Consider the following 21,595-nt stretch of genomic DNA (forward strand, 5'->3'; position numbering starts at 1 on the left):
GTTACCACTACCACCCCCCAATGGGAGGGGTGAGCTCCATCGGACACCAGGCTCTGCACACGCACAGGCCAAGGGGCCCAAAGTGCCAGGAGCAGAGCCCAGCGCAGACGCTCCCACTGGCCAGAGTCCCCCACGGCCTGCCCTCCCATCCCTCCTGCCTCACACCAGCCAGGCTGTGTTCACTGTGACCCCATCCTTGGCTGTTGAGTCTGTGACCCCTCCCTTTATTCCTCAGGGCACCTGTCCCCGTCCTGGCTGCTTCTTCCTGCCACCCCACCCCCCAGTCATGAATGATCAGAGACCACGGGCAAGGACCACAGTGCTTTACTTTTCGTCTGAACAGAATGGGTAATTGGGGGGGCAGTGCCCAAGGAGCCGGGCAGCCCTCAGGGTGGGCAGGGTGGGGAGCAGAGGGGCCTCGGGCCATCAGCCCCGGCTCTGGCTCCATCCGGGTCTTCCCTCCCAGGCTGGGCTTTACTGACTATTCTGTAGGAGAGGGGAGGGAGGAAGCTGGGCACGGTGAGCTGGTGAGGACTCAGTCCTGGGGTGCCCATCGATGGGGTTTCCGGCCCCTACTTCTGACGGCCTCACCTGTTATAATTCCGACATAACTGGGGTAACCGCCTACATTTGCCACCTGTGGGTGAAGGAAAAGTTTCCATCATGAGCCAAACAACATCCATCACTGCACGCTCTGGGTGCTGGAGACGAGGCCCATCAACCCCGCCGCTCGGGAAGCTCCAGGGCAGCCTCCACAACCCCCCTCCGCCCCCAGACACACAGGAGCCCTTTGAAAACCCAGCCTCGCTTGTGTGTCACTCATTCATCCAGCGAACATTTACTATGCGCCTACTATGTGCCAGGCTCTGATCGCGACCCTGGGAGCCAAGCTGGGAACAGGAGTGAATCAAATCCCTGTCCTGGGGGAGCTGACTTTCTAGTCGAGGAGATGCTCGGCAATGAGAAAAACGACTCCGTCAAGTGTATGGACAGTGTCGTCAGATGGTGACGCGTGCCAGGAAGGAGGCAGGGAGGCCCAGGGGCCCGGGGCATCCTCATGGCGCTGGCTACAGGGGCCTCACTGAGCAGGGGACTTTTGAGCACATTGAAGGAGGTGAGGGGGGAGCCACGTGGACATCTAGAGGAAGGGTGTGCCCTGGAAAGGCAGAGGGAATGGCCAGTCCAAAGGCCCTGAGGTAGGAGGAGACAGGGGGGCTTAAGGCACAGCAGGGGAGTCAGGGGGGCTGCACCAAAGCGAATGAGGGGGGGACATTTCAGAAGACAGGTCACCTGACTGCCGCCCTTGCCTCCTCACCTCTTTCTACTCCCCGCCGAGCTCACCCGGCCCCAGCCACCCCGGCCTCTTCCTGTGGTTATTGCAACACGCTCAGCTCACTCCTGCCTCTGGGGCTTCGCCTTTGCTGCTCCCTTTACCTGTGTTCTTAAACCGTCTTTCTCACCATCAAGAATGAGTTCTGATTCGATCTCTTTAGAGGGAGTGTCGCCCCCATCCCTGTTGGCCTGTCATTCTGCTGTATCTTCCTTACAGCAATGACCTCTCAGCGTCCACTCCGCTCGGTCACGCACTTAGACTGCTTACGGTCAGCCCCCCACTGGCTGCGAGGTTCCCGAGGGTGGGGACCAGGGCACAGGGTGAAGACAGAGCAGGTGCCCACAAACCATTGTCACTGGAACGATTTACGGCCCCAGAGCTCATTTTGGGCTCTACACCCACACAGACCCGGGTCCAGTCCTTCCCGAATTTCTGTGTGCCATCTGGACAGACCCCTCCGGTCTCGGAGCCTCACTTTTCCCACAGCGGTGGGGACAGGGCAGGGGGTGCAGACAGGGACCCGCACACAGTCGGGATCAAGGAACAGGTGTTTATGACTGAGGCTACGGTACCCTGGCCCTGGATTCTGCGCTGCCGGCAGGCGTTAGGGACCTCTTCCGGGGGCTGTTCGTGCCCCCCACCCCCGCCCTAGACAAAATAGAAGCTGTGGCGTGTGCATCCTCCTGATGGCGGAGTTGGGCAGGAGCGGGAATAAAATTTGGTGTAAAAAAAGGCTTCACTGAGAGCTTGCAAACTGGCGGCCTGAGTGTTCCAGTTAATCAGCAGCATTTTAAAGACTGTTTTAAAAATTAGTTTTTCTGCGTGTTCTTCTCTCCATGCCCCCATCCGTCGGGCAACACTTACCCCACGCAATGCTGCCCCTGCCCCGCAAGCAACGGCATCCCCTGGCCCCTGGCCTTCTAGCTGAGCCCCAGCAGGGTGGGGGTGACCCCCCTGCCCCCGCCACCCCTGCTCCCTCCTGGTGGGCCTACAGTGGGGCGGGGGCTGGAGCTACAGCTCCTGCTGGGGGGGGGCCCTGCCTATTGGTCTGTCTCCCAGCAGTCCCTGGCGTGGTCGCTGCCTCCCGTCACCTGTCACCCCTCCCGGCTGCCGGGACACAGCTCTCCGTGGCGGGGACCCTGCGAACAAGCCCAGGACGGCCTCCTGGAGTGAAGACTATGAGGTGAACGGCCCACGCACCCACAGAAACAGAGCCCCCTGCCAACCCGCCCCTGAGCCCAGGTGCCTGAATAAACCCAGCTGGGACCCCAAGAACCAGCCAGCCGAGCCCTGCTGACATTTCCAAATTGCACACTTGAGAGCTAAGCAAACGGTGATCATTTGAAGCCGCCGACTTCTGGGTGGTTTATAGGGATCTGCAGCTAATATGCGTCCTTTAAAACGACTCTGTCCCGGGCGCCTTCGAGGACTGAGCCCTCTGTCAAGGTGCCAGCGAAGGCCTCCTCGCTCCCGATCTCGGGGTCCCGGGGTCCACCGCCGCCCCCCATCCCCGGTTCTCACTCGTGAGGATGACAATGCCTGTGATGAACAGCACAGCTGCGACCAGCAGCCCCCGCTTCCGGAGAGTGTCCTCGTCTGCAGAGGGAAGAGCGGAGAATGGCAAGAGCTGCCTCCCTGCCTCCCGCCTCCCACATCCTCCGGGGGTAACTCACCGTAGGAGAAGGGGTCGTCCTCGCTGGAACCTGGGGGCACAGACAGGGACCAAGTCAGAGTTCGGCAAAAATTGTGGAGGGAAGCAGTGGATGGCAGAGTCGGGGGCAGGGGTGGGGGTAGGGGTGTAGCTTGGGCCTCGGCCTTGGGCAACTTAGAACAAAAGCCTCCGTGGCACACCCCGTGGCTCCCACCACCTCCCCACCTCAGCTCCTCACTCGCCCCCTCACCCAGATGCTCCAGCCCCACCAGCCGCCCTGCTGGTGGCCATGCCTGGCCCCTCTCACCTCAGGGCCTTTGCACTGGCTGCTGCCTCTGCCCGGAACACCCCCGCCCAGACATCCACGCGACTCCCCCTCTGCTCCCTCTCAGGGAGGTCTCCCCGGCTCTTTATGGGAAATACCCTCCAGTCACCTCTGACTCTATCTAATGCTGCTTCATTTCTCTTCAAAGCAGCTTTAAAGCACCTGATACATAATTCTTATGATTATGACTTATTGTCTCTACCGCCCCCCACCCCACCAGAATGTCTGCTCCACGAGGGAAGAGATTTTGGTCCATCCTGTTCACTGCTGTATCTCTGGTGCCGAGGACACAGTGGGTGCTTGAGAATATGTCTTGAATGAATGAATGAATGAATGAACTCTCTTTGTGACCCGTGGACATGTCATTCCCATCCATTCAGTGGGGTTGGCTGGGCAGGAAGCGGAAGGTAAGACCACGAGGGGACGGATCAAGGTGTCCCTGAAGCAGAGCTCCCTGCTGGCCCTCCAAACTGATCTCAGGCGCAGGAGTAGGTCCAGCTGAGACCAGAAGAACCTCTCGACTGAGCCCAGACTGAACTTCCAAACTCCAGACTCGGGAGCTCCAGACTCGTGGTTGTCCTCCTAAGCCGCTGCAGTCATGCGTGGATTCATTCGTCTATCCGGACACTTTTTGGCTGTCTACCTTATACCCCCACCCCTCCAGCCCTCAAGTCACGTATCCACCTGACACATGGTCACGGAGCACTAGTTCACGCCGGGCAGGGTTCCAGGTGCCAGAAATACACAGAGAATAGGAAATAGCCTATTTCCAGTCTGGGAAGAGAGTTACTGACCAGTTGGCCCGAGTGGGGGGTCCCGCCTGATGTCTCTGCCTGGAGACTGTCTCTTGGAGGGCGTGGTGCCTTTGGTGGGTTCAGGAGAAGGAGTTGCTAAAAGGTAGCAGAGGGTGGAAGTGAGTCGTGGAGGAAACACAGGATGATGGGGACGATGTCGCTGTATGTGTGTCCCCAGGAGACACTCCCCTCCATGTCTACACATGCAGGGGGCAGGAGCGGTATCCCCCCCCCACTCCTAACCTGGGCGCAGCGGGGAGGTAGGTGTGGAAATATTGACCAGCCTGCACCCCCTGGTTAAGACCAGCTGTCCCATCCCCCTGGCTCCTCCCCCAGGACCTCCTGGGCTGCCTCACAATGGGAGAAGCAAAGGAGAGTGTGTGTCTGAGCCAGGCAGGGGGCCCCCAGGACGGGGCCCAGCACCGGGAGACGCAGAACCTAGGGGTACTGGTTGGTTGTAAAATATTTTGTAGGTCACTTCTGCTCCCAGACCAAAAATACTAGACTGTTCCTCTCCTTTAAAAAGTCGATGCCACGGGGCGCCTGGGTGGCTCAGTGGGTTAAGCGTCTGCCTTCAGCTCAAATCATGATCCCGAGGTCCTGGGATCGAACCCGACGTGGGCTTCCGGCTCAGCAGGAACCCTGCTTCTCCCTCTCTCTCTGCCTCTCCCCCAACTTGTGCTCTCTCTCTCTCTGTCAAATAAATAAATAAAATCTTAATTTAAAAAAGCCAATGCCCCAAGGAAAATATCTGCCCTGCTGACACTGAGAAGTGTTCCCAGTGAAGTGGTCACCCCTGTCTGAGGCCCTACTATGAAGCCAACAGGCAGAAAAACTGCCTCACAGAGCCCAGGCTCCCAGGCCAATCTCAGCACCTCACTTTTTTTTTTTTTTAAGATGCTATTTATTGGAGAGAGACCGAGAGCACAGAGCAGGGCAGAGGGAGAGGGAGAGGGAGAAGCAGGCTCCCCACCTCCGCACGGAGCGGGGAGCCTGATGTGGGGTCTCCATCCCAGGATTCTGGGACCATGACCTGGATTATCAAAGGCAAATGCTTGACCCCACTGAGCCCCCCAGGCACCCCAGCACCTCACTCCTTAAGTATGAACCGAAGGCAAGGATCCCGAGATGTTCAGCTGGAGGAAGGCTCGAGCCAGACAGTGAATGCAAAGGACAGCCTGGGTGCTGCGTGGTGCTCAGGCACGCTGGCCCTAGAGAGCCTGGGCTCAAACGCTGGTTCTGCCGCTCTGGGCTGTGTGGCCTAGGGCGGCACAGTAACCTCTCTGGGCCTCCGCTGCCCTCCTGTAAATCGAGGTACAGACAGTCCCTCCCACGCGGGGGGTGTGGGGGGGACAGTCCCTCCCATGCAGGGGGGCTGGGAGCCATGAACAAGTGAGCACAATGCTCACTCTGGGCAAATGCCTCCTGTCGCTGTTACCACGGTGCTGGCTCTCAGGCCTCCCTGCTTCCAGAAGCATCTTCCTCTTTCTTGGTGGGGACTGCTCCCCCTCCCTCCTCCCGTCCCCCCCCCCCCCCCAACGGCCTCCTGGGTCTATCAGAACGCAGGCCACAAGGGGGAGCTTGTGACCCAGTCTCCTCCTTCCCTGGGACCTTCCAACTTCCAAGTAGGCATGGGAGGCACAGCTGGGCGAAGTTAGGGAGCTCTGGAGCTTGCCCCGGGGACGGGCAGGAGCCAGTTCCTCACCAGGCGGGGGACAAGACCCAGCACCAGAGAAACACAGACGAAGGAGGGAGAGAGGCGCTGGGGGCGGGCGGTCCTGCCCAGGTTCTGGGTGACCCCAAGGCTCCTCGATGGCTTTTATCACTTGGCTCCATGACACCCCCGCCCCCGGCCCACTTGAATGCCTGTCACGTGTAATCAGGAACACGATATAATAACACAGAGTGACTCTGTGTTATTATCAGGACTCAGGTCAACCAGGACTCACAGCAAGCAAAGATGTAAGAAGGTTTCCTCAACGGGGAGGTGTGGACACAGTCACCGTCCCCTCACCTTCCCTCTTTCGGAAAATAGAAAAGAGTTCTTCTCCGAGACGCTTCATTTCTATCTGTTGTGAAATTGTTTTAATAGACAGGCTCTGTCAGAATTGGGGGCTTCACCACCATCACTGGAAACTATAACAAGGATAAAAATCCACGTGGGGGATGACACGGCCTTAGAGGCGATGGTCTTGTGCAGTGCCCAGTCTCAGAACTGTGCACACATGTCAGCCTGGGAATGGCCCAAGCTACAGTACTTTCCAGTAGGGGCTGCTCCTCAAATATGAGTCAGACAGACCTTGGGGCCACCTGCCGCCTCCCCCCTGGCTCAGCTTCCTTTCCCATGCCTCTAAAACGTTAACTACTCGCTGGTCCCAGGGAGAACTACCTCTTCCCTGACTCCAGGTCTATGCCGTTCAGGCAGAGCAGATCCTGCTCTCCAGCCCCACAGTGGGCACAAGACTCAGGCCTAACCAGTCAGAGCAGTACATGTCCCTGGCTCCCCCGCCACCCCCAGCCAGACGTGGGCATGTGACCCCAGGTGGGTCAATGACAGTCCATTAAACACCTTGGGCTAGAGATGAGAAAGAGAGGTGCTCTACCTGCTGGGTGTGTGACCTAAATAGAACTATGGGACTATCTGTGCCACCAAGAGAACTTGAGGACGTAGATAACAGGGCTGAGAGACAGAGCAAGCCAGTTATGATGACAGTGCTTGAGCACCTTGATCCAGCTGTTCCTGAAACCATGAATCTGGATTTTACAGAACATATATAGCCATGAATCTATTTTAGCTTTAGTTGCCTTTGCAGTATTTTGCAACCGAAAAGCTCCTGCTCTCACATGAACAGGTACATAAAGGAAAAAAAGCCACACCCACATTTCCAAGGCACCAGCCCTATAAAGGAACCTGAATGAGAGTCCCAAGTCCAATCAGGTTTGGGGAATGCTTGCTGCAAATAAGCATTAATAAGACTCCAAGAAGTCCTGCCACAAAGAAATGTGTTTAACTTTAACTCAGAGTTTCCCTTGGACCGCAAAGCAAAACAGATGTCTCGAAAATGTATTAACAATTCCCCAAACGGGTGCTCCGAGAAATGTGCTCGGGGAGCTGCTGACCCAGATAGAGAATTAAACAAAATTTGCATGTTGCCCTTCTCGTTCCAGGGCCTACCTCTCAGGCTGCTCTTGCCCGTTGTCATCGTCACCATCGCCCGATCCGCTGCTAGAAGCTCGGACGCTTCCGGGGGTTGTGGGGTCTGGGTCCCCTCCATCTGCTCCCATGTTGTTCCTACTCGGGTTGGATGAGCAAGGGGAGGGTGAGCAACGAGTGAATCAGGGACACTCAGGTCCACAAAACAGCAAGGGGCCCTCTCCCCTCCCCAGGCTGGTGAAAATCAAAGCCGTTCAGGCAGCAGGTGTCACTGCCTGGGCGGAAAAGGTGGGGGAAGCGATGGCCCAGGGCTGGTGGTGGGGCTGATCCGTGCAACCATTTCCCAAGTGGCTTCGGAGACACGTTTCAGCATTTGTCTCCTCCCCCCACCCCCCGCCCCACGTCGTGTTGTGGGTGAAAGCCAGGCCCTCGGGCCAGGCTCCAGGGTGCTGGTCCCAGCTGTGCGTCCCTGACTTGCCGCGACGCCTCAAGTGAGTCACTCCGAGACTCTGTTTCCCTGTCTGTCAAGTGAGGTTGCTGCACCTCAGCGGGTTTGTGTGGGGATCAAATGATCCCCCAAACACAGGTAAGACATTGGGAACCGCGGCTGAGGTACAAGAAGCGCTTAGAGGCATTTATTTGCTCAAGGAGCGGGGAGTGAGGTTGCTTATTGTGGCAACAGGTGCAGCAGAGGAGACCAAGATGTTGGGGAGCTGGGCATGGTTTCACCCCCACGCACGGGCCCCCGCACACCAGCACACGGGACGCGATCAGTGTTACATGGGAACTGGGAGGAGCCCCCCAACATACCCTGCACGGGGCGGGTGGAGAAAGTTGCAGGACAGCAATCATTTTGCAAATGACCAGCTCACAAAAACGTACCGCCGGCCAGCATAGTTTCTGCCCAATACCCAGGTGGCACAGCACCACTGGGGGGCCCCCCCAATCCGGTGCTCGCAGTGGGGGCCTCTCAGAGACCAGAGTGGGGAACGCAGCAAGGGATTTCATCTCGCCTATATGAATTTTATTACTTCCAAGCAGAACGTGTTTCTAGACGGCTGTATCATTAAATATTGACGGAGAAAATCGGGGAGCCCTTTTTTGAATTCCGTTATACTGCAAGAAAGAGTTCAAAACTGGTCTGCACACTCAAAAAGGGGAAAAGATGCAGAGATGCAAGGAAGGCAAGAATGGCCTCGGCACATGGCGGGGTTGTAAAGCTCCATATATATGCCGTGAGCTGGGAGCTGGTTACACGGCGGTTCAGGTTAGGGTTTCCTCTGAAGTTGTACATTTATGGGGGGCTTTAGGGGTACTTTTCTATATGCGTATTATTTTTCATGCTTTCGGAAGATTTGTTTTGAAAGACGTGGATGTGGGCGGCTGGCTGCCCCACCACAAAGTAAACCGGAGGATTCAGAGCTGGGGAACTGAAATGAGTAACCAAGGACCCAGAGTGTCGGGGGAAGAGGGGGAGCAGTGTCTGTCCCGGGCCCACGCCGCGCCCCCCCCCCCCCGCCTCCCCTGCCCCGCTCACCACCAGTCTGCAGGCCCATCCGAGGTGTGGACTGGGGTTCCCAGTGGACTGTGTCTGGAGTCCGCGAACAGGGGGAGGAGAGACAAGATGTGGAGAAGGTCCGTGGATGGAGAAATAACTCAATTTTGACATCATCGAAATGACTTCGTTAACCGAGTCGTTTGCTAACAGCCCGACGGCCCTGCCCGTGCCTCAGACCTCCCCTGCCTCAGCCGTCCCCTCCCGCAGAGGGACTCTCCCCTACTCAGAACCCATCCGCCTCTGGGAAGAGCCCCTGGAACTTTCTTTATGAACCACCCTTCCCTGGCTCTGCGTCCACTCATGCACTGAGGCTGGCACCAGCCTTGGTGGAGGTTGAACCTGAGACCCGGGTCTGGCCGACCGGCTTTGGCCTGTGGCCACAACGATCACCTCACGGTGGGACGTGTCACCTGAGCCTGGGCAGGGACACTCAGTCACGGGATGTTTGCTGGATTGGGAAGGACCACCCCTTTCCTCTGGCTTCTTAGCAGGTAGGACGGAAGCCTCAGGTCTCTAGGGGCCATCCTGGCCCCGTAAAAGGAAAATCCCGCTTGAGAATGAAGCCAACACAGGAGAAATAGAGCCGAGAGGCGGTGACAGGCTCCTGAGAGCATCCTCTGAGCACCTAGACCAAGCCGTGCCTGAAGGTCCATCACCAGACTTTCCAGTTGCACAAACCCCAAATTCCCAAGCGGTCTGAGCTTGAGATTTTTCAGCTTTTGTGATTTGCAGTGACAGGATCTTGACAGATCCATCCCTCTTTCCTTACCTGGGACTGGTGGGGTCAAGGCATTAACGTTCACACTGGTTAGATCTGCTGGAGAAATGGATGTGGCCTCCTTCAATATCTGTCCTGAGAAATCAAGGGCGAGGAGTCAGAGAGGAGCCTCTGGTGCCCCTTCTCTCACCACCACCCCCTTGCCCTCCCTTCAGAAGCTGTGGGCCGGAACTCGGGACACCTGGTAGAGCAGCGGGTGGACATTTGAAGGGGGGGTATCCATCCGCGGCCCTGGAGGTGTTTTAAGAAACCCCTGCGGCCAGGACCCGAACCCCAGCCCATCTGCCTGCCTGTCCTTGTGGGATGGGAGGCGCGATCTAGCCCAGCGAGCCCGGGGCCTGAAGTCAGGCCGGGGCCCTGGTCTCAAATTCTCCTCCCAGCAACTTCCTCGCCCCGTGACCTGGAGCAGGTGAAGTCCCCTCTCTGTGCTTCAGCTGTCTCACCTGTCTCACCTGTGGGGACACCTGGATCTACTTCTCGGGGCTGTAGGGAGGGCGAAAGGACACGGCAGAGGGAAGCATCTCCCTCACCCCTGGATACGCAGCCGGTTACAGCCACTGCCCGCCCCCTCCTCTCTGGCCTGGACCCCCTCCCAGGGCTCCCTGGCCTCACCCCTGCCCCCTGAAGTCTGCTCCCTGTCAAGAGCCAGAGGGAGCCTGTGGACCCTGGGTCAGGGCAAAGCCCTGCTGGCTCCGACCCGCCCCCCCTTGCTCCTAATAAAAGCCAAAAGACTCATGGGGCCCTCCCCCTGGTCTGTGACTACTTGGTGGCTGGCTGAAAGAACACATGAAAACCATTTTATCAAAGGCCAACGGGGGCGGCTTCAGTGGAGGGTAGGCCCTGGTTCCAGGGGCAAGAAAGGTGGTCCTCTCCCCGCCTCGCCACTCACTAGCCTCCGGCACAGGGCACTGCCCGTTGCGGAGCCTCAGTACCCTCATCCATAAAATGGGCACGACAGTCCGTATAACCGAGTGGAAGTCGACATGAGTTCACACATGCAGCACCTGCCAGGTAGGAAGCCCCTGCAAATGCCCACCCCGGTCCTGCCTTCGAGAAACGCTTCCTAGGCCAAGAGTGAGACACCCCCAACTCTTGGGCGGGCCCCAGCTGGCCCCCCTTGCCTAATCGTGTATCACCCTGTATCCAGGCAGCTGCTTTGCTGGGAGCCTGGGCTTCCTTGCTGCTCAGTAGAAAACTGACACCAATGTCCCCGCCAAATCAAACTCAGTGGATTCTTCTTGGAGGTGAAATGGAGGATGCTCAGCAGGACAGGCTCTGGCCAGACTCATTGGAAGCGGCCACCCAGGTGCGAGGTGCCCACAGAGGGTGTAACCCTGGGCCCCTCACCGACACCTCACTTCCTGCTGCTGGCTCAGTAGGAGGCTGAAGACGCAGGGCAGGGCAGCCGAATTCACCAGGTGCCCAAGCCAGTGCCCTCCAGGTGGGGGACTCTGGGGCGGAGGGGGGCAAGAGCTCAGCCTTACCTCTGGAGGGGAGAATCAGGCCAACGACGGTGAGGAGACACAGGTGACCAGAGAGCGACATCTATGGGGTGAGCAGGAACTGGGGTCAGCCATGACGTCACTGAGGCAGGCCCAGGACTGCACCGCCACCCCTCCCACCGGCCCCCCAGCCTGGTGGGATCCTGCAGCCCCTTCTTTACCCCCAGGCGAGCACCCCTGGCTTCAAGGGGCCCCTGCCAGGGCGGACAGCTGGTTCCCAGGGCGGGTGAGGTTTTAGGAGTGGAGGGCCCCGGCACCCACCCCCTGCTTCCATCCACAGGTCCCCAAAGAAAACAAGAAGCATCCGAGCAATCTGGGCTTCCAGGAGCAGCCACCGCACAGGGCCCAGAAGAGCTCCCCCTCCCCAGACTGACCCCGCGGGGCCCAGGAGGGCTGGGGGGCTGGTGCCTCCCTCTGGGGCTGTCCCCAGGGCCCAGGAGTCAGCAAGGAGGGGAAAGAGGAAGAATGAGTAATGTGCTCCCGATCTCAGAGGAAAAAGTGAGCCGGTGCGAGGGGCCTGTCGCCGCCGGAGCTGGACGGGACGCAGCGGGATGCGGGGCACCTCCGGGCCGGTCGGGGGGGCGCGGGGCGGGGAGGCGGCGGGGGGCAGAGGAGCCGCAGCCCCCGGGGCGCCCCGGCAGGCGCGGGACGTGCGCAGGGTGGGGGCGGCCGCCCGACGAGCGCGGTGCCCCCGCACCTGAGCCCGGCCGGGCAGAGGGGAGGCGGCGCGGGCGGAGCGCAGGAGAGACTCACGTCCGAGCTGGGGGTCCCGAGCCGGCAGCCTCGTGGGCAGAGGGCGGCGGCGGCGGAGGCGGCCGGGCGGAGGGTGTGGCCAGGGGAGCGCTGGCGGGCGGGGACCGAGACGGGCTCAGTCATTTCCTCTCGGGTTTCCTGGCTTCGGAGCCCGCGGTGGGAGCAGGAGGGGGAGACGCTGAGGGCGACGGGGGGCAGGGGTGAGAGCCGGGCGGCGGCCTCCGCCCAGCGCTGGGGGAGGGAGGGTGGGGACGAGCGGGCAGGTCCCGTGGGTGGGGCTCCTTGGGGAGGCGGGGGGGGGGCGGGGAGACGAGCCGGGAAGGGGCAACTGGGGAGGGGACGTCGGGCAGGGGAGGGGCAGGGGAGCGGAGGCTCCCGGGTCTCTGAGAGGTGACGGGGCCCTGGGGCGCTGGGGGAGGCGAGGGAGGAGGAGGGGGCAAGTGTGGGCGTGGGACAGAGCTCCCGCAGGGTTCAGTTTTGTCCTCTCCCCCCGTTTGGTCCCCACAGATGAGAACTTACAGACAGAACAGGGGAAAAAACCAAATGCACATTTATTAAGCTCAAGACAGACTCCAAGGGTGCAGGGCAACCGATCTTCTTCGGAGGGGAGACAGGGAGGTGCCGGGGAGCAGTACGTGGGGATCCTGGGGGGCTGGGGCTGGGCTCCCGGACCCCAGGAGCTGGAGGCCTGAGTCCCCGGATCCGGGATGCACACGGGCTCTTTGGGGGGTCGTCATTGCCAAGGCCTGGGGAGGGGCAGCAGGGTGCAGCGGCACCAGCCTCGGGTGGGTGGGGCGGCTCATTCGGGGGAGCGCTCCCCGGCGCAAGGCTGGGGTCCCCACCGCCTCCACCCGGTCCTCAGGCTTCCGCACTCAGGCAGGGACAGCAGTGGAGGTGCCCAGGGCTGGTCTTACACGCCGCCACCTCCAGGGGCTGGGGGGCGGGGCACAGAGACAGAGAGAGGGGAGCGTCAGAGCTGTGGTCACCCACCTGCTGCACCTGGACAAGCAGCCCCCTCCCACAGCCGTTGGGGCCTCCCATGGGAGCCAGACCCCCAGGGACTGTCACCCGTGAGCTAACACTGGGGAACTAGGGACCCCTGGGTGGCTTTTGTCCTGCCCCAGGGGACACTGTCACGGAGGGGAACACACTTGAGGCTAGAGACCCCTGGGCCAGGCTGAGCCTTTCTGGGATGTCCCCCTGGTGCCAGAAAGGGGGGGGCTCCATCTCCTCCCACGTCCCCAACCTCCTCTGACCCTCCCACCCCAGTCACACACCCTGTCTCCCCAACACGTGGACGCAGGCGGAATTCCTCTGTTTCTCACCCACCCGGGACCATCACTCGGCTGAGTGGGTCCCAGTCCTCTGCCTTTGCCCCGGGAGCAGGGCCACCCCCGCCCCCGCCCCAGGCTCCCGCGAAGTCACCCGCGCACCCCCACCAGGGGTTTTAAATCTCACGAAAACAACAGGAAACAAAACCCATGAAATTCCACACCAAATCCCCCAGCACTGAGTACCCCAAGGCCCACTTTTTAGCCCTAAGACCTTTAGGAGAGGCAGGGAGACTCCCCTTTCTGATGTTTCCCATCCCCGGAAAGGATGCGGCTCCACGAAAAACAGGTCAAGATATTTTTACAGAATTTGAATTAACACCCCAAGGAGTCTCATTCCTGCTTATTCTCTCCTACAGCCTAATCTCTGCCCATCTTCCTTCACCCCTTCCACCCACCTACACCCCCTCTCCCCACCCCACCCCTCCACACCCCCACCCCTCACACTCCCACACCCCTCACCCCTCCACACCCCAACCCACTCCCTCCACACCCTCCACCCCCTCATGCCCCACACCACTCACCCTTTCACACTCCAAAACCCTTCACCCCCCACCCCCTCATACTCTCCCACCCCTCACCCACTCACACTCCCACACCCCTCACCCCTCCACACCCCTACCCCACTTGCTCCACACCCTCCACCCCCTTACGCCCCCCACCCCTCACCCCCTCACACTTTTACACCCCTCATCCCTTCACCCCCACCCCACCCCTTCCATACCCTCCACCCCCTCACCCCTTCACACTCCAATCCCTTCCACAGTCCCACCCCCTCACATTCCTACACCTTTCACCCCCTCACTCTTACACCCCTCACCCCTCCACCCCCCAACCCCTCACACTCTTACACCCCTTCTCCTTCCACCACCCACCCCACCCCCTCCATACCCTCCACCCTTTCACCCCCCACCCCTCCACCCCTCCACCCCCTCTGTGGCCTCCCCCCAACACTTCCATCCCCTTCCTCTCCTATCCTCCCCCTCCACCCTCCACCCCCTCACACACCCTCCATCCTCTTCACTCTTTCTGCTTTTCCTGTACTTTCCATCCCCACGCTTCTTACATCCCCGCATTCTCTCTTTTCCAAAATCAGCTTTTAAAATCTGTATTCTATGCATTTCTCCTCTTGTTATTTTGCTACAATTATTCAAAAACACTTCCCTCCATTCCCCCCCCCGCCCCCTCTCTCCTTCCCCTTCTCTTTCCTCCCCTCCTTCCTTTTTCTTTCTTTCTTCTCTTTTTAAGTCATCTCTACCCCCACATGGGGCTCGAACTCCCAGCCCTGAGATCAAGGGTCGCAAGCTCCACCCACGGAGCCAGCAGGTGCCCCCCTCCTTCCTTTTTCTAGGTCATTTCATCCTCATTCTTCCCACCTGAACAGTAAAGTCTGGAAAACATCCCCTCTTCCCGCCTCCCCTAGCACCTGCTCTGTGCCCCTGGGACTGTGGCCCCTCTGGTCGCAGACTTGTGGCTCCCTCCCCTGGAGCATCAGCCTCCCCCCCACCACCACCCCGGGCTTCCACACTCATCTCTGGGAAGCTTCTGTGGACCCTTGAGCACCGTCCCCACATCCCAGGGACTCCCATGGTTTAAGCTCTCCTACCGACGGGCCTGGCGCGGGCGGGGTCCGCAGGGACATCCAGCGCAGCTCCCCTCACCCTTCCTGCCCCCACCTCCCCTCCTCCCAGAACCACAGACTTCCTCACCCTCACCTGAGGAGGGAAGCTCCGACTTACAGGATTTGCATGTTGGGCTGTGGAAGCAAAGACCAAGAGAAAAGCATCAAGAAATCCAATAGCCACAGGCTTTGCGTTAGATGTTGTGCAAGCACCCCTGCACCCCGGGCTGCCCCCACCCCTCTCCTCTCTCTCCCCTCTGCTGCCAGACCTCTCAGACCTGGAGTCCGCCTTCCTGCACTTCACCTTCTTGCCTGTTAGGAGACAGACACAACGAGACAGGGCATGAGGGGCTGGACAAAGGCCGGCGGGGAAGCTGTAGGTGCCCAGGGCCCCCGACGCAGCCCTCTGTGAGGTGCTTTGGAGCCCAGGAAAGGGTCACACTTACTGATGATGATGAGAATGCCCAGCAGGAACAATATGGTGGCCAGAGTCATGCCCACAGTCTGTACAGTGTCATAGTCTGGGGGAGATAAGGGGGCGCATCAACGTGGGTAGTACGCAGCCCTCCCTGGAGCCTTGACTCGGCCAGGGGCGCAGAGTCCAGGGATGCTGCAGGCTGCGCTGAGGCCCCCCCAGTGTGAGGATGGACAGCAGGAGCTTGGGAGCTCCTGGACCTCTTTACCCTCCCCCTCCTCTAGATGCCTTGTACATCCAGAAAACCATGCTCTACGTCATGTATCGCAGACACATACATCTCACCTCCTTTCACGGCCTCCTCCCCGGTCCTGTCCACCACTGTCACCTGTCTGAACCATCGCAGCAAGCAAGCCGCTCTGTGGTCTCCCCACACCCCAGTCTCAGGGATCCTGCCAACACCTAAGTCAGATCGGGGTCCCTGAGCTCAGAGCGCCCCACCCTGCCCTGGCTTCCATTGCATTCCAAGGAAAAGCCAAAAAATCCTCACCATAGCCCGCCTAGTCCTGCATCACCTGGTCCCTGTTCCTTCTCAGACCTCACCCCACCCCACTTGCTTCCTCAGTCTCCTGCCCCAGGCAATCTGGTCTTTCTGCCTCTCCTGGAACAGATTAAGTATGGTCCTACCTCAGGGCCTTTGCATCTGCTGTTCCCTCTACCTAAAAAGCTCTCTCCCCCGGTATTTCTTCCTTACCAATTTCTGGGCTTTATTCAAATGTCGGTGAAACCTTCTCTGAAACCTTGTCTATTTAGAATTTCCCATCCTCTCCTCAATACTTTGTAATCCCATTCTTTCCTTATCTTCCTTCATAAGAAGCATTCTTGTCCAATATGCCACAGGAAATACAGTTGACCCTTGAACAATGTGCAGGTCCCCTTATATGCAGATTTTTCAATAAATATTGTACAGCACTGTAAATGTATTTTCTCTGCCTTATGAAATTTTTTTTATTTTTATTGTTTTGGTAAGCTCTACACCCAACCTGGGGCTTGAACTCACAACCCCGAGATCCAGAGTCACATGCTCTATTGACAGAGCCAGCCAGGCGCCCCTCTTCCTTCTAATTTTCTTAATAACATTTTTCCTCTAGTTCCCTGGGTTGTCAGAATACAGTATATAATACACATAACATACAAAATGTGTGTTAATCGACTATATCTTCTGTAAGGCTTCTAATCAACAGTAGGCCATGAGTAGTTAAGTTTTGGGGGAGTCAAGAGTTATATGTGGATTTTCAACCGCATGGGGGGTCGGCACCCCTTAATCCCCACACTGTTCAAGGGTTGATTGCATTTATTGGAATATGAATGTATAGAGCACCCCCTCTGTACCAGCAGTTGTCCAGGCCTCTGCCTCAGGGAATTGACTTTCAGAGTGTGATAAAGCCTTCAACAAAATAAAATGAAACATCAGGGCCATGTGACTATGGCTAGATGTATCTGTGGCTCCTGTTGGCAGAGAGTCAGGAAGAGCCTCTCCTAGCAGAACAGTCAATATTTGATTTGAGCCCTGAAGAAGGAAAAGGAGCCTTAGTCAGCTGTTTGGAGAGCTAGATGAGGAGTATTCCTGGCAGAGGATACAGCACGTGCAAAGGCCCTGAGGTGGGAAAGAATTTGGCATATTGGAGGAACAGAATGAGTGAGCAAAGGTAGAGGGGTGTTTAGAGAGGGAGCCAGGGTCAGGTCTGCGAGACCTGGGGGTAACTTCTTCAAGCTTCCATGCTGTGGGGGTGATTTAATGGCCTCACTCAAGTAAATCTTTCCCACAATCCTCATAGGTAAAAACTAATACTATCCCTTATTTACAGAAGAGCCCAGAGAGGAAAAGTTGCCTGCTCAAGGCCACACCGCTGCTAGCAAGGAGATGAGCCAGGATTCAAACCCGGGCAGCCTGGCCTCCGAGCTGTATGCCCCTCTGATGACCACCATGTACGATCCCAGAGTCCTGGTGAAGCCTGAAGGAGGTCCAGAGAGGGTACCCCTCAAAATCTGGTTTTGCCCTCTGAGCCCAGCTGGTGTAAACCGAACCTGCATGGTCACATGGCCAGTGGCCCAGCAGGTATCATGTTGCCGGGGCTGAAGCCACTTCAGCAATTACTTGTGAGGACCTGCAACCACCCCTTTATCCAGCCCCAGGGTACCCTCATCAGAATCTGCCACTCACCATAGTAAAATGGGTCAGGCTCCTGAGGAACTGTGGGAAGGAAGGCAGGAAAAGAGAGAGAGGGGAAAAAATATTTCAACACTGGGTTTCTTAACATTTCTGAGGCTCCAGATGGGGCCACTGGTCCAAGGTTTCTGGGTAGAAATCAGATAAAGATGCCCCTTGATCTGAATGATACAGCTTCATGCATGGCAGGACACAAGGCTTGAAGAGTGGAGCATAGGATGGATTCCAGCCCCCTACTCACACCATTAGTCAGTACCTTCCCTTGTTCAGTGCACAACCTACCAAACTGTACATGGCAGTCTTGGTCCTAGTCCCCTGTGGAAATCTGAGGCAAGCTATGGACTCATTTCCTGAAAAACACATACACACTCCCATTTGCATATGATGCTGGGTTAACAGACTCCAATCCCACTGGTAAACCGCTGAGTAGACCAGCTTCCCCCAAATACTCCGTAAAACTCCTCAGTCATCTGACAGCTCCAAAAAAGTCAGACGCTGTCCCTACTATTCTCATCCACTCGCTCCTGCCATCAAATCCTATGCAGGGAAGCTGTCCTATAATATACCCTGTACTATACTACATAGGATACATACTTGATGACTTATTTCTAAGCCATCACCAATTTTAAGATTCAAAATTGATTTCATAATAGCTTTCTGGGTGTGTGTGTGTGTGTGTGTGTGAATATGTATGTAACTCAACCATCCAAAACATACCCATCCATTAGAGGACTCACCCCAATTTCAGAAATGTTACTGTGTAGATAAAATGTGTGGTGTGGGGGGGTATTTATCTCTCCCCCCCACCCACCTCCCTGTTCCAAACCATATCCCCCTTCAGGAGAACTCATTCCCATTCGAGAAGCCCATCCTGACGGCTCCCTAATTCCTGAGAGCTCTCAGTATGTTCTTTCTTGGCTAGAGCAGAATTCGGCACAGTGTGCCCCACTAGGCGAGGGGGACCAGGAATGTCAGGGCCATGCCAGGCACCGGCATCAGTGCTCTCTTCCAGGATCCGGGGAGGATGGCAACTGCCTTGAGACTGGGGGAGGCCACGTGACTAACTCTGGCCACTGAACTGTGAGCCCAGGTGTCCCATCTCTTCCAGGCTGGACATTTAAGCGCTCTTAGCAGAGCTCCCTGTGGCCATTGGCCCAGTGACATGAAGCTGACCTGTGATGGACATATCGTGTAAGTGAGAGTTCCTCCTTGGTTGTCACAAGCCCCTGAGGTGACACCGTTTAATATGTTTACACTTGCTTTTAAGACAAAAGAAAAAAAAAGTCCCAATTTTCCATGTCTGATGGTGATACCACATGAAGCTAATTACGTTTTTTTTTTTTAAAGCGAATCCTTGAAAGGAAAAATACTAAATATGAGTGTGGGGAACATCTGGATAGGCCAAAAACTGTGGAGGTGGTCCTCGAAAGTGTCAAGATGGGGAAACGCTATTTTAGAGTCATATGTGCTATCTTAGCTCCCCCCCTCCACCAGATGGGGAGTAGATTTGTTTGACTCCTCTGCCATTAATCGTGGCATTTATAAAAATATTTCGGGGAAGTTTTCTAGGATGAATGAAAGAAAAAATGAATAAATGAGTGAGCGAGTAAATGAATGAATGAATGAATGAATGAATGAATGAGAGCCCCTGCTAGGCTTTGGAAGCTGCATCAGAGGTGGAGTGGACGGATTATCCTGATTTGTCTCCTGTGTTTCCAAACACCCTGCCCTCCTTAACCATCAGAAACCCACTGGATGAGCACCTGCTCCAGAATCCTCTTTGGTGCCACCCTGGGTGCCCCGTGCTCTATGCAGAAGTCCCTCTTCTGGTCCCTGCTGCCCCAGCAATCTGGTTCCTCAGGGCGAGGCTGGGCTAAGGGTGGAGCCAGGAGGCAGGAGGAGAAATGTGCACCACTCCTGGCTAGTTGCCAGGGAGACATCAGGAAGGAGGTGGTTGCTATGGCAACTGGGGCATCTTAAGAGGTGAAGAGAGGTGATGGGTCTGGGCACCCCCAGGCTGGGTGGGGTCCTGAGGGTTAGGTCTCTAACTCTAGGGCCAATCTTGACTCCCTCTGCTCCCTTTGTAGCTCCCATTGTCCCTGCAGGGCTGGCTTCTGGCCAAACCCAGGGTCCTTCTCAAGGATGGGGACCCAAGCCCAGCTGTGCCTCTGCATCCCCTTTCTGCTTGCCCCCTGATCTCTGACACGGTGGGAGAGCCCTCAGCTCCCTCCCCCATGCTCCCCCCCAATAATCCATTAATCAATTTAAGTGGTGCAGCACACAACATGCTCTTCTTCACCCCCCCCACACCCCCCCCCCGGGGTTTCCCAAGACCTGCGGTCCCCTCTTGTGCTGTGACTGGGGAAAAGGTGGGGGTGGGGGTGGGGCTGAGGCGTCTGTCCTCCCACCTCTGCCCGTCTGCTGCCATCGATCCTGTTAACCACCATCTCTGCGAAAAGAAGCCCTGGGCTCCCGCCAGGCCCGCTGGCTCAGCCCTGCCCCCTCTCCCTAGGGTGGCTTCCAGCCTCTGCAGCCCCCCCCTCCCCGCCCTGCTTCAAATTCTGCAGATATGGCTCAGTGCAGCAGCCCCTGCCTGCCGGGAAGGGGGGCAGGGAAGGAGAGATCCGAGTGGAACTGGGGTTCCCTTCACCACCAGGGGCTCCTCAGCACCACTGGCCTATCCCCTCTGGCCCTGCTCTCAGTGCTGGAAACCCCACCCCCACCCCTACCCCTACTAGAGCATCCTTCCCCTTGTTCCTCCGCAGAGGCAGGCTCAAGAGCGGGCTGTCAGGGGGCAGTGGGGGTTTAAGTGGGTGAATAACTGGGTTAACGGTGTGAAATGTAAATCGCTGTGTGGCTAGCCGGGGGTGAAGGAGGGACATCTGTGTGCACAGTCGAGTGCACCCTCCTGGACCAGACGACACCCCTGCATGTGGGCTGGGAAGGAGGGTCCCACCACCCATTCCTGCCCGGGGGGCTCACTGCAGTGGCTCGGCCCCACCCCATGCTGCTCCTCCTGTCTGTCTCCTGCTCTGTGGGTCCTTCTCTCTCTCCTCCTCCTCGATGCCTTTCTCTGTGCTTCTGTCTCTGATTTTCTCTCTTTCTCTGCATCTTTCTATTGCTCTCTGCCTTCCCGTCACTCCCAATCTCTTCCAGCCCCGTATCTGTCCTCTCCCTCCGAGTCTCGGACTCTGGGTCGCCTGTCACCCTTGCTCGCTCTCTCTTTCAGGCTCTCAGACAATTTTCACATTCCTTTCCGTCTCCCTCTCTCTTCTGTCTCTTTCCATCTCTCTCTCACTTCCTCCGGCGCTCTCCCCTCCCCTGTCTTTCCATCCTTCTCCCTCCTTCCCGCGGAACCTGCCTGTCAGGGATTTCTGGAGACACCCACCACAGGAGCCAGCTCTGGGAAGGAAAGGGATGCACCCCCCCTCGCCCACCTCGGAGACCCTGAGATTTGCAAGAGCCTCTGTGGCGGCCGAGCCCCCCGTTCCCACCCTCGAAGCCCGAAGCCCGGCTCTCCGCGTCCACTACTGCCGCTGTGCAGGACCAGCCGCCCGGTTGCCATAGCTACCGGTCCGCGCATCCCTTCTCCCGGGACTGCCGCTCTCCGATCGCTGGTCCCGCACGGGAACAACACCGCCGGGAGGGGGTGTCCCAGAGGCCTGGAGGGGCGCCAAGGGGTGCACTGCAGGGGCCGCCGCCCGTGGAAGAACGGACATCCCCTTCCCCATTCCCCTCCTTTTCCGTACTGGCATCCCCCTCGATCCTCTCCCCTAAGCTCTAAGATCCCGGAGCCTCCCTGCCCACCCGCGCGCCCTCTCCCCAGGCGACGCTCACCCTTTGTGGGGGCCTGGGTCGGGGTCGCCATGCCGGGCCGGAGCAGGGGGCGGCTGGAGGCCGAGGCGGTGAAGGCGCGGCTGCAGCAGCTGGAAGCGGGACGGACTGATGTCGGGGGGAGATGGGGGGAGCCCTCGTGTGGGGGGGGCCGTAGCCAATGGGGGCCCGGAGAGCCCGCCCCCGTCCCGGCCACCCCCGCCCCCGCCCCCGCCCACTGCCGACGTCCCCGCCCCTTCCCCAAGGGTGGGGGCGCCCCCTGCCGGGGCCAAGGGGGCGCCCGGGCTTCCGCGCAGAGGGACTGACAGATCCACAA

General features: G+C 58.2%; 2 protein-coding genes across 9 annotated transcripts; both read right to left on the reverse strand.

Moving 5' to 3' along the window:
- Nucleotides 1–308: 308 nt before the first annotated feature.
- FXYD5 (FXYD domain containing ion transport regulator 5) lies at nucleotides 309–12,048 on the reverse strand. 3 transcript variants are annotated; one of them, XM_072781184.1, is made up of 10 exons: nucleotides 11,849–12,048; nucleotides 11,078–11,138; nucleotides 9,585–9,668; nucleotides 8,795–8,848; nucleotides 7,279–7,395; nucleotides 4,104–4,199; nucleotides 3,007–3,036; nucleotides 2,855–2,929; nucleotides 592–637; nucleotides 309–486 (listed from the first exon to the last, which is right to left on the reverse strand). In XM_072781184.1, the coding sequence occupies exons 1-10, from the start codon at nucleotides 11,969–11,971 to the stop codon at nucleotides 387–389; spliced, it is 786 nt and encodes a 261-aa protein (XP_072637285.1). In that variant the 5' UTR covers nucleotides 11,972–12,048; the 3' UTR covers nucleotides 309–386. The 3 variants fall into 3 exon arrangements, with proteins under 3 accessions (XP_072637285.1, XP_072637304.1, XP_072637295.1); XM_072781203.1 differs by lacking the exon at nucleotides 11,849–12,048 and adding an exon at nucleotides 11,357–11,504; XM_072781194.1 differs by having other exon boundaries at nucleotides 309–637; nucleotides 11,849–12,037.
- Nucleotides 12,049–12,375: 327 nt separating this feature from the next.
- On the reverse strand, nucleotides 12,376–21,507 carry FXYD7 (FXYD domain containing ion transport regulator 7). Of its 6 annotated transcripts, none has more exons than XM_072781405.1 (7): nucleotides 21,283–21,507; nucleotides 17,440–17,469; nucleotides 15,561–15,677; nucleotides 15,247–15,321; nucleotides 15,079–15,112; nucleotides 14,919–14,935; nucleotides 12,376–12,781 (listed from the first exon to the last, which is right to left on the reverse strand). In XM_072781405.1, the coding sequence occupies exons 1-7, from the start codon at nucleotides 21,311–21,313 to the stop codon at nucleotides 12,759–12,761; spliced, it is 327 nt and encodes a 108-aa protein (XP_072637506.1). In that variant the 5' UTR covers nucleotides 21,314–21,507; the 3' UTR covers nucleotides 12,376–12,758. The 6 variants fall into 6 exon arrangements, with proteins under 6 accessions (XP_072637506.1, XP_072637504.1, XP_072637497.1 ...); XM_072781403.1 differs by having other exon boundaries at nucleotides 15,070–15,112; XM_072781396.1 differs by having other exon boundaries at nucleotides 14,895–14,935; nucleotides 21,283–21,496.
- Between the last annotated feature and the right edge of the window lie 88 nt (nucleotides 21,508–21,595).

The sequence above is a fragment of the Canis lupus genome, chromosome 1 (genome assembly GCF_048164855.1).
Source record: "Canis lupus baileyi chromosome 1, mCanLup2.hap1, whole genome shotgun sequence".
NCBI classification, from domain to species: domain Eukaryota; kingdom Metazoa; phylum Chordata; class Mammalia; order Carnivora; family Canidae; genus Canis; species Canis lupus.

Bases quoted from the DNA above. Each gene is read 5' to 3' on its own strand.
- FXYD7 (XM_072781387.1), bottom strand. From the start codon at position 21,313: ATGGCGACCCCGACCCAGGCCCCCACAAAGG. The intron at 15,322-15,560 runs GTGAGATGTATG...TATCTCCCCCAG, and splicing joins GGAGGAGGCCGTGAAAGGAG to ACTATGACACTGTACAGACT. The intron at 12,782-14,894 runs GTGAGGGTGAGG...CCCGCCCCCCAG, and splicing joins GTCGGAGCTTCCCTCCTCAG to CCCCTGGAGGTGGCGGCGTG.
- FXYD5 (XM_072781184.1), bottom strand. From the start codon at position 11,971: ATGACTGAGCCCGTCTCGGTCCCCGCCCGCCAGCGCTCCCCTGGCCAC. The intron at 8,849-9,584 runs GTAAGGAAAGAG...CGCGGACTCCAG, and splicing joins CTTGACCCCACCAGTCCCAG to ACACAGTCCACTGGGAACCC. The intron at 4,200-7,278 runs GTAGGCCCTGGA...GCTACCTTTTAG, and splicing joins GGGCAAGAGCAGCCTGAGAG to CAACTCCTTCTCCTGAACCC.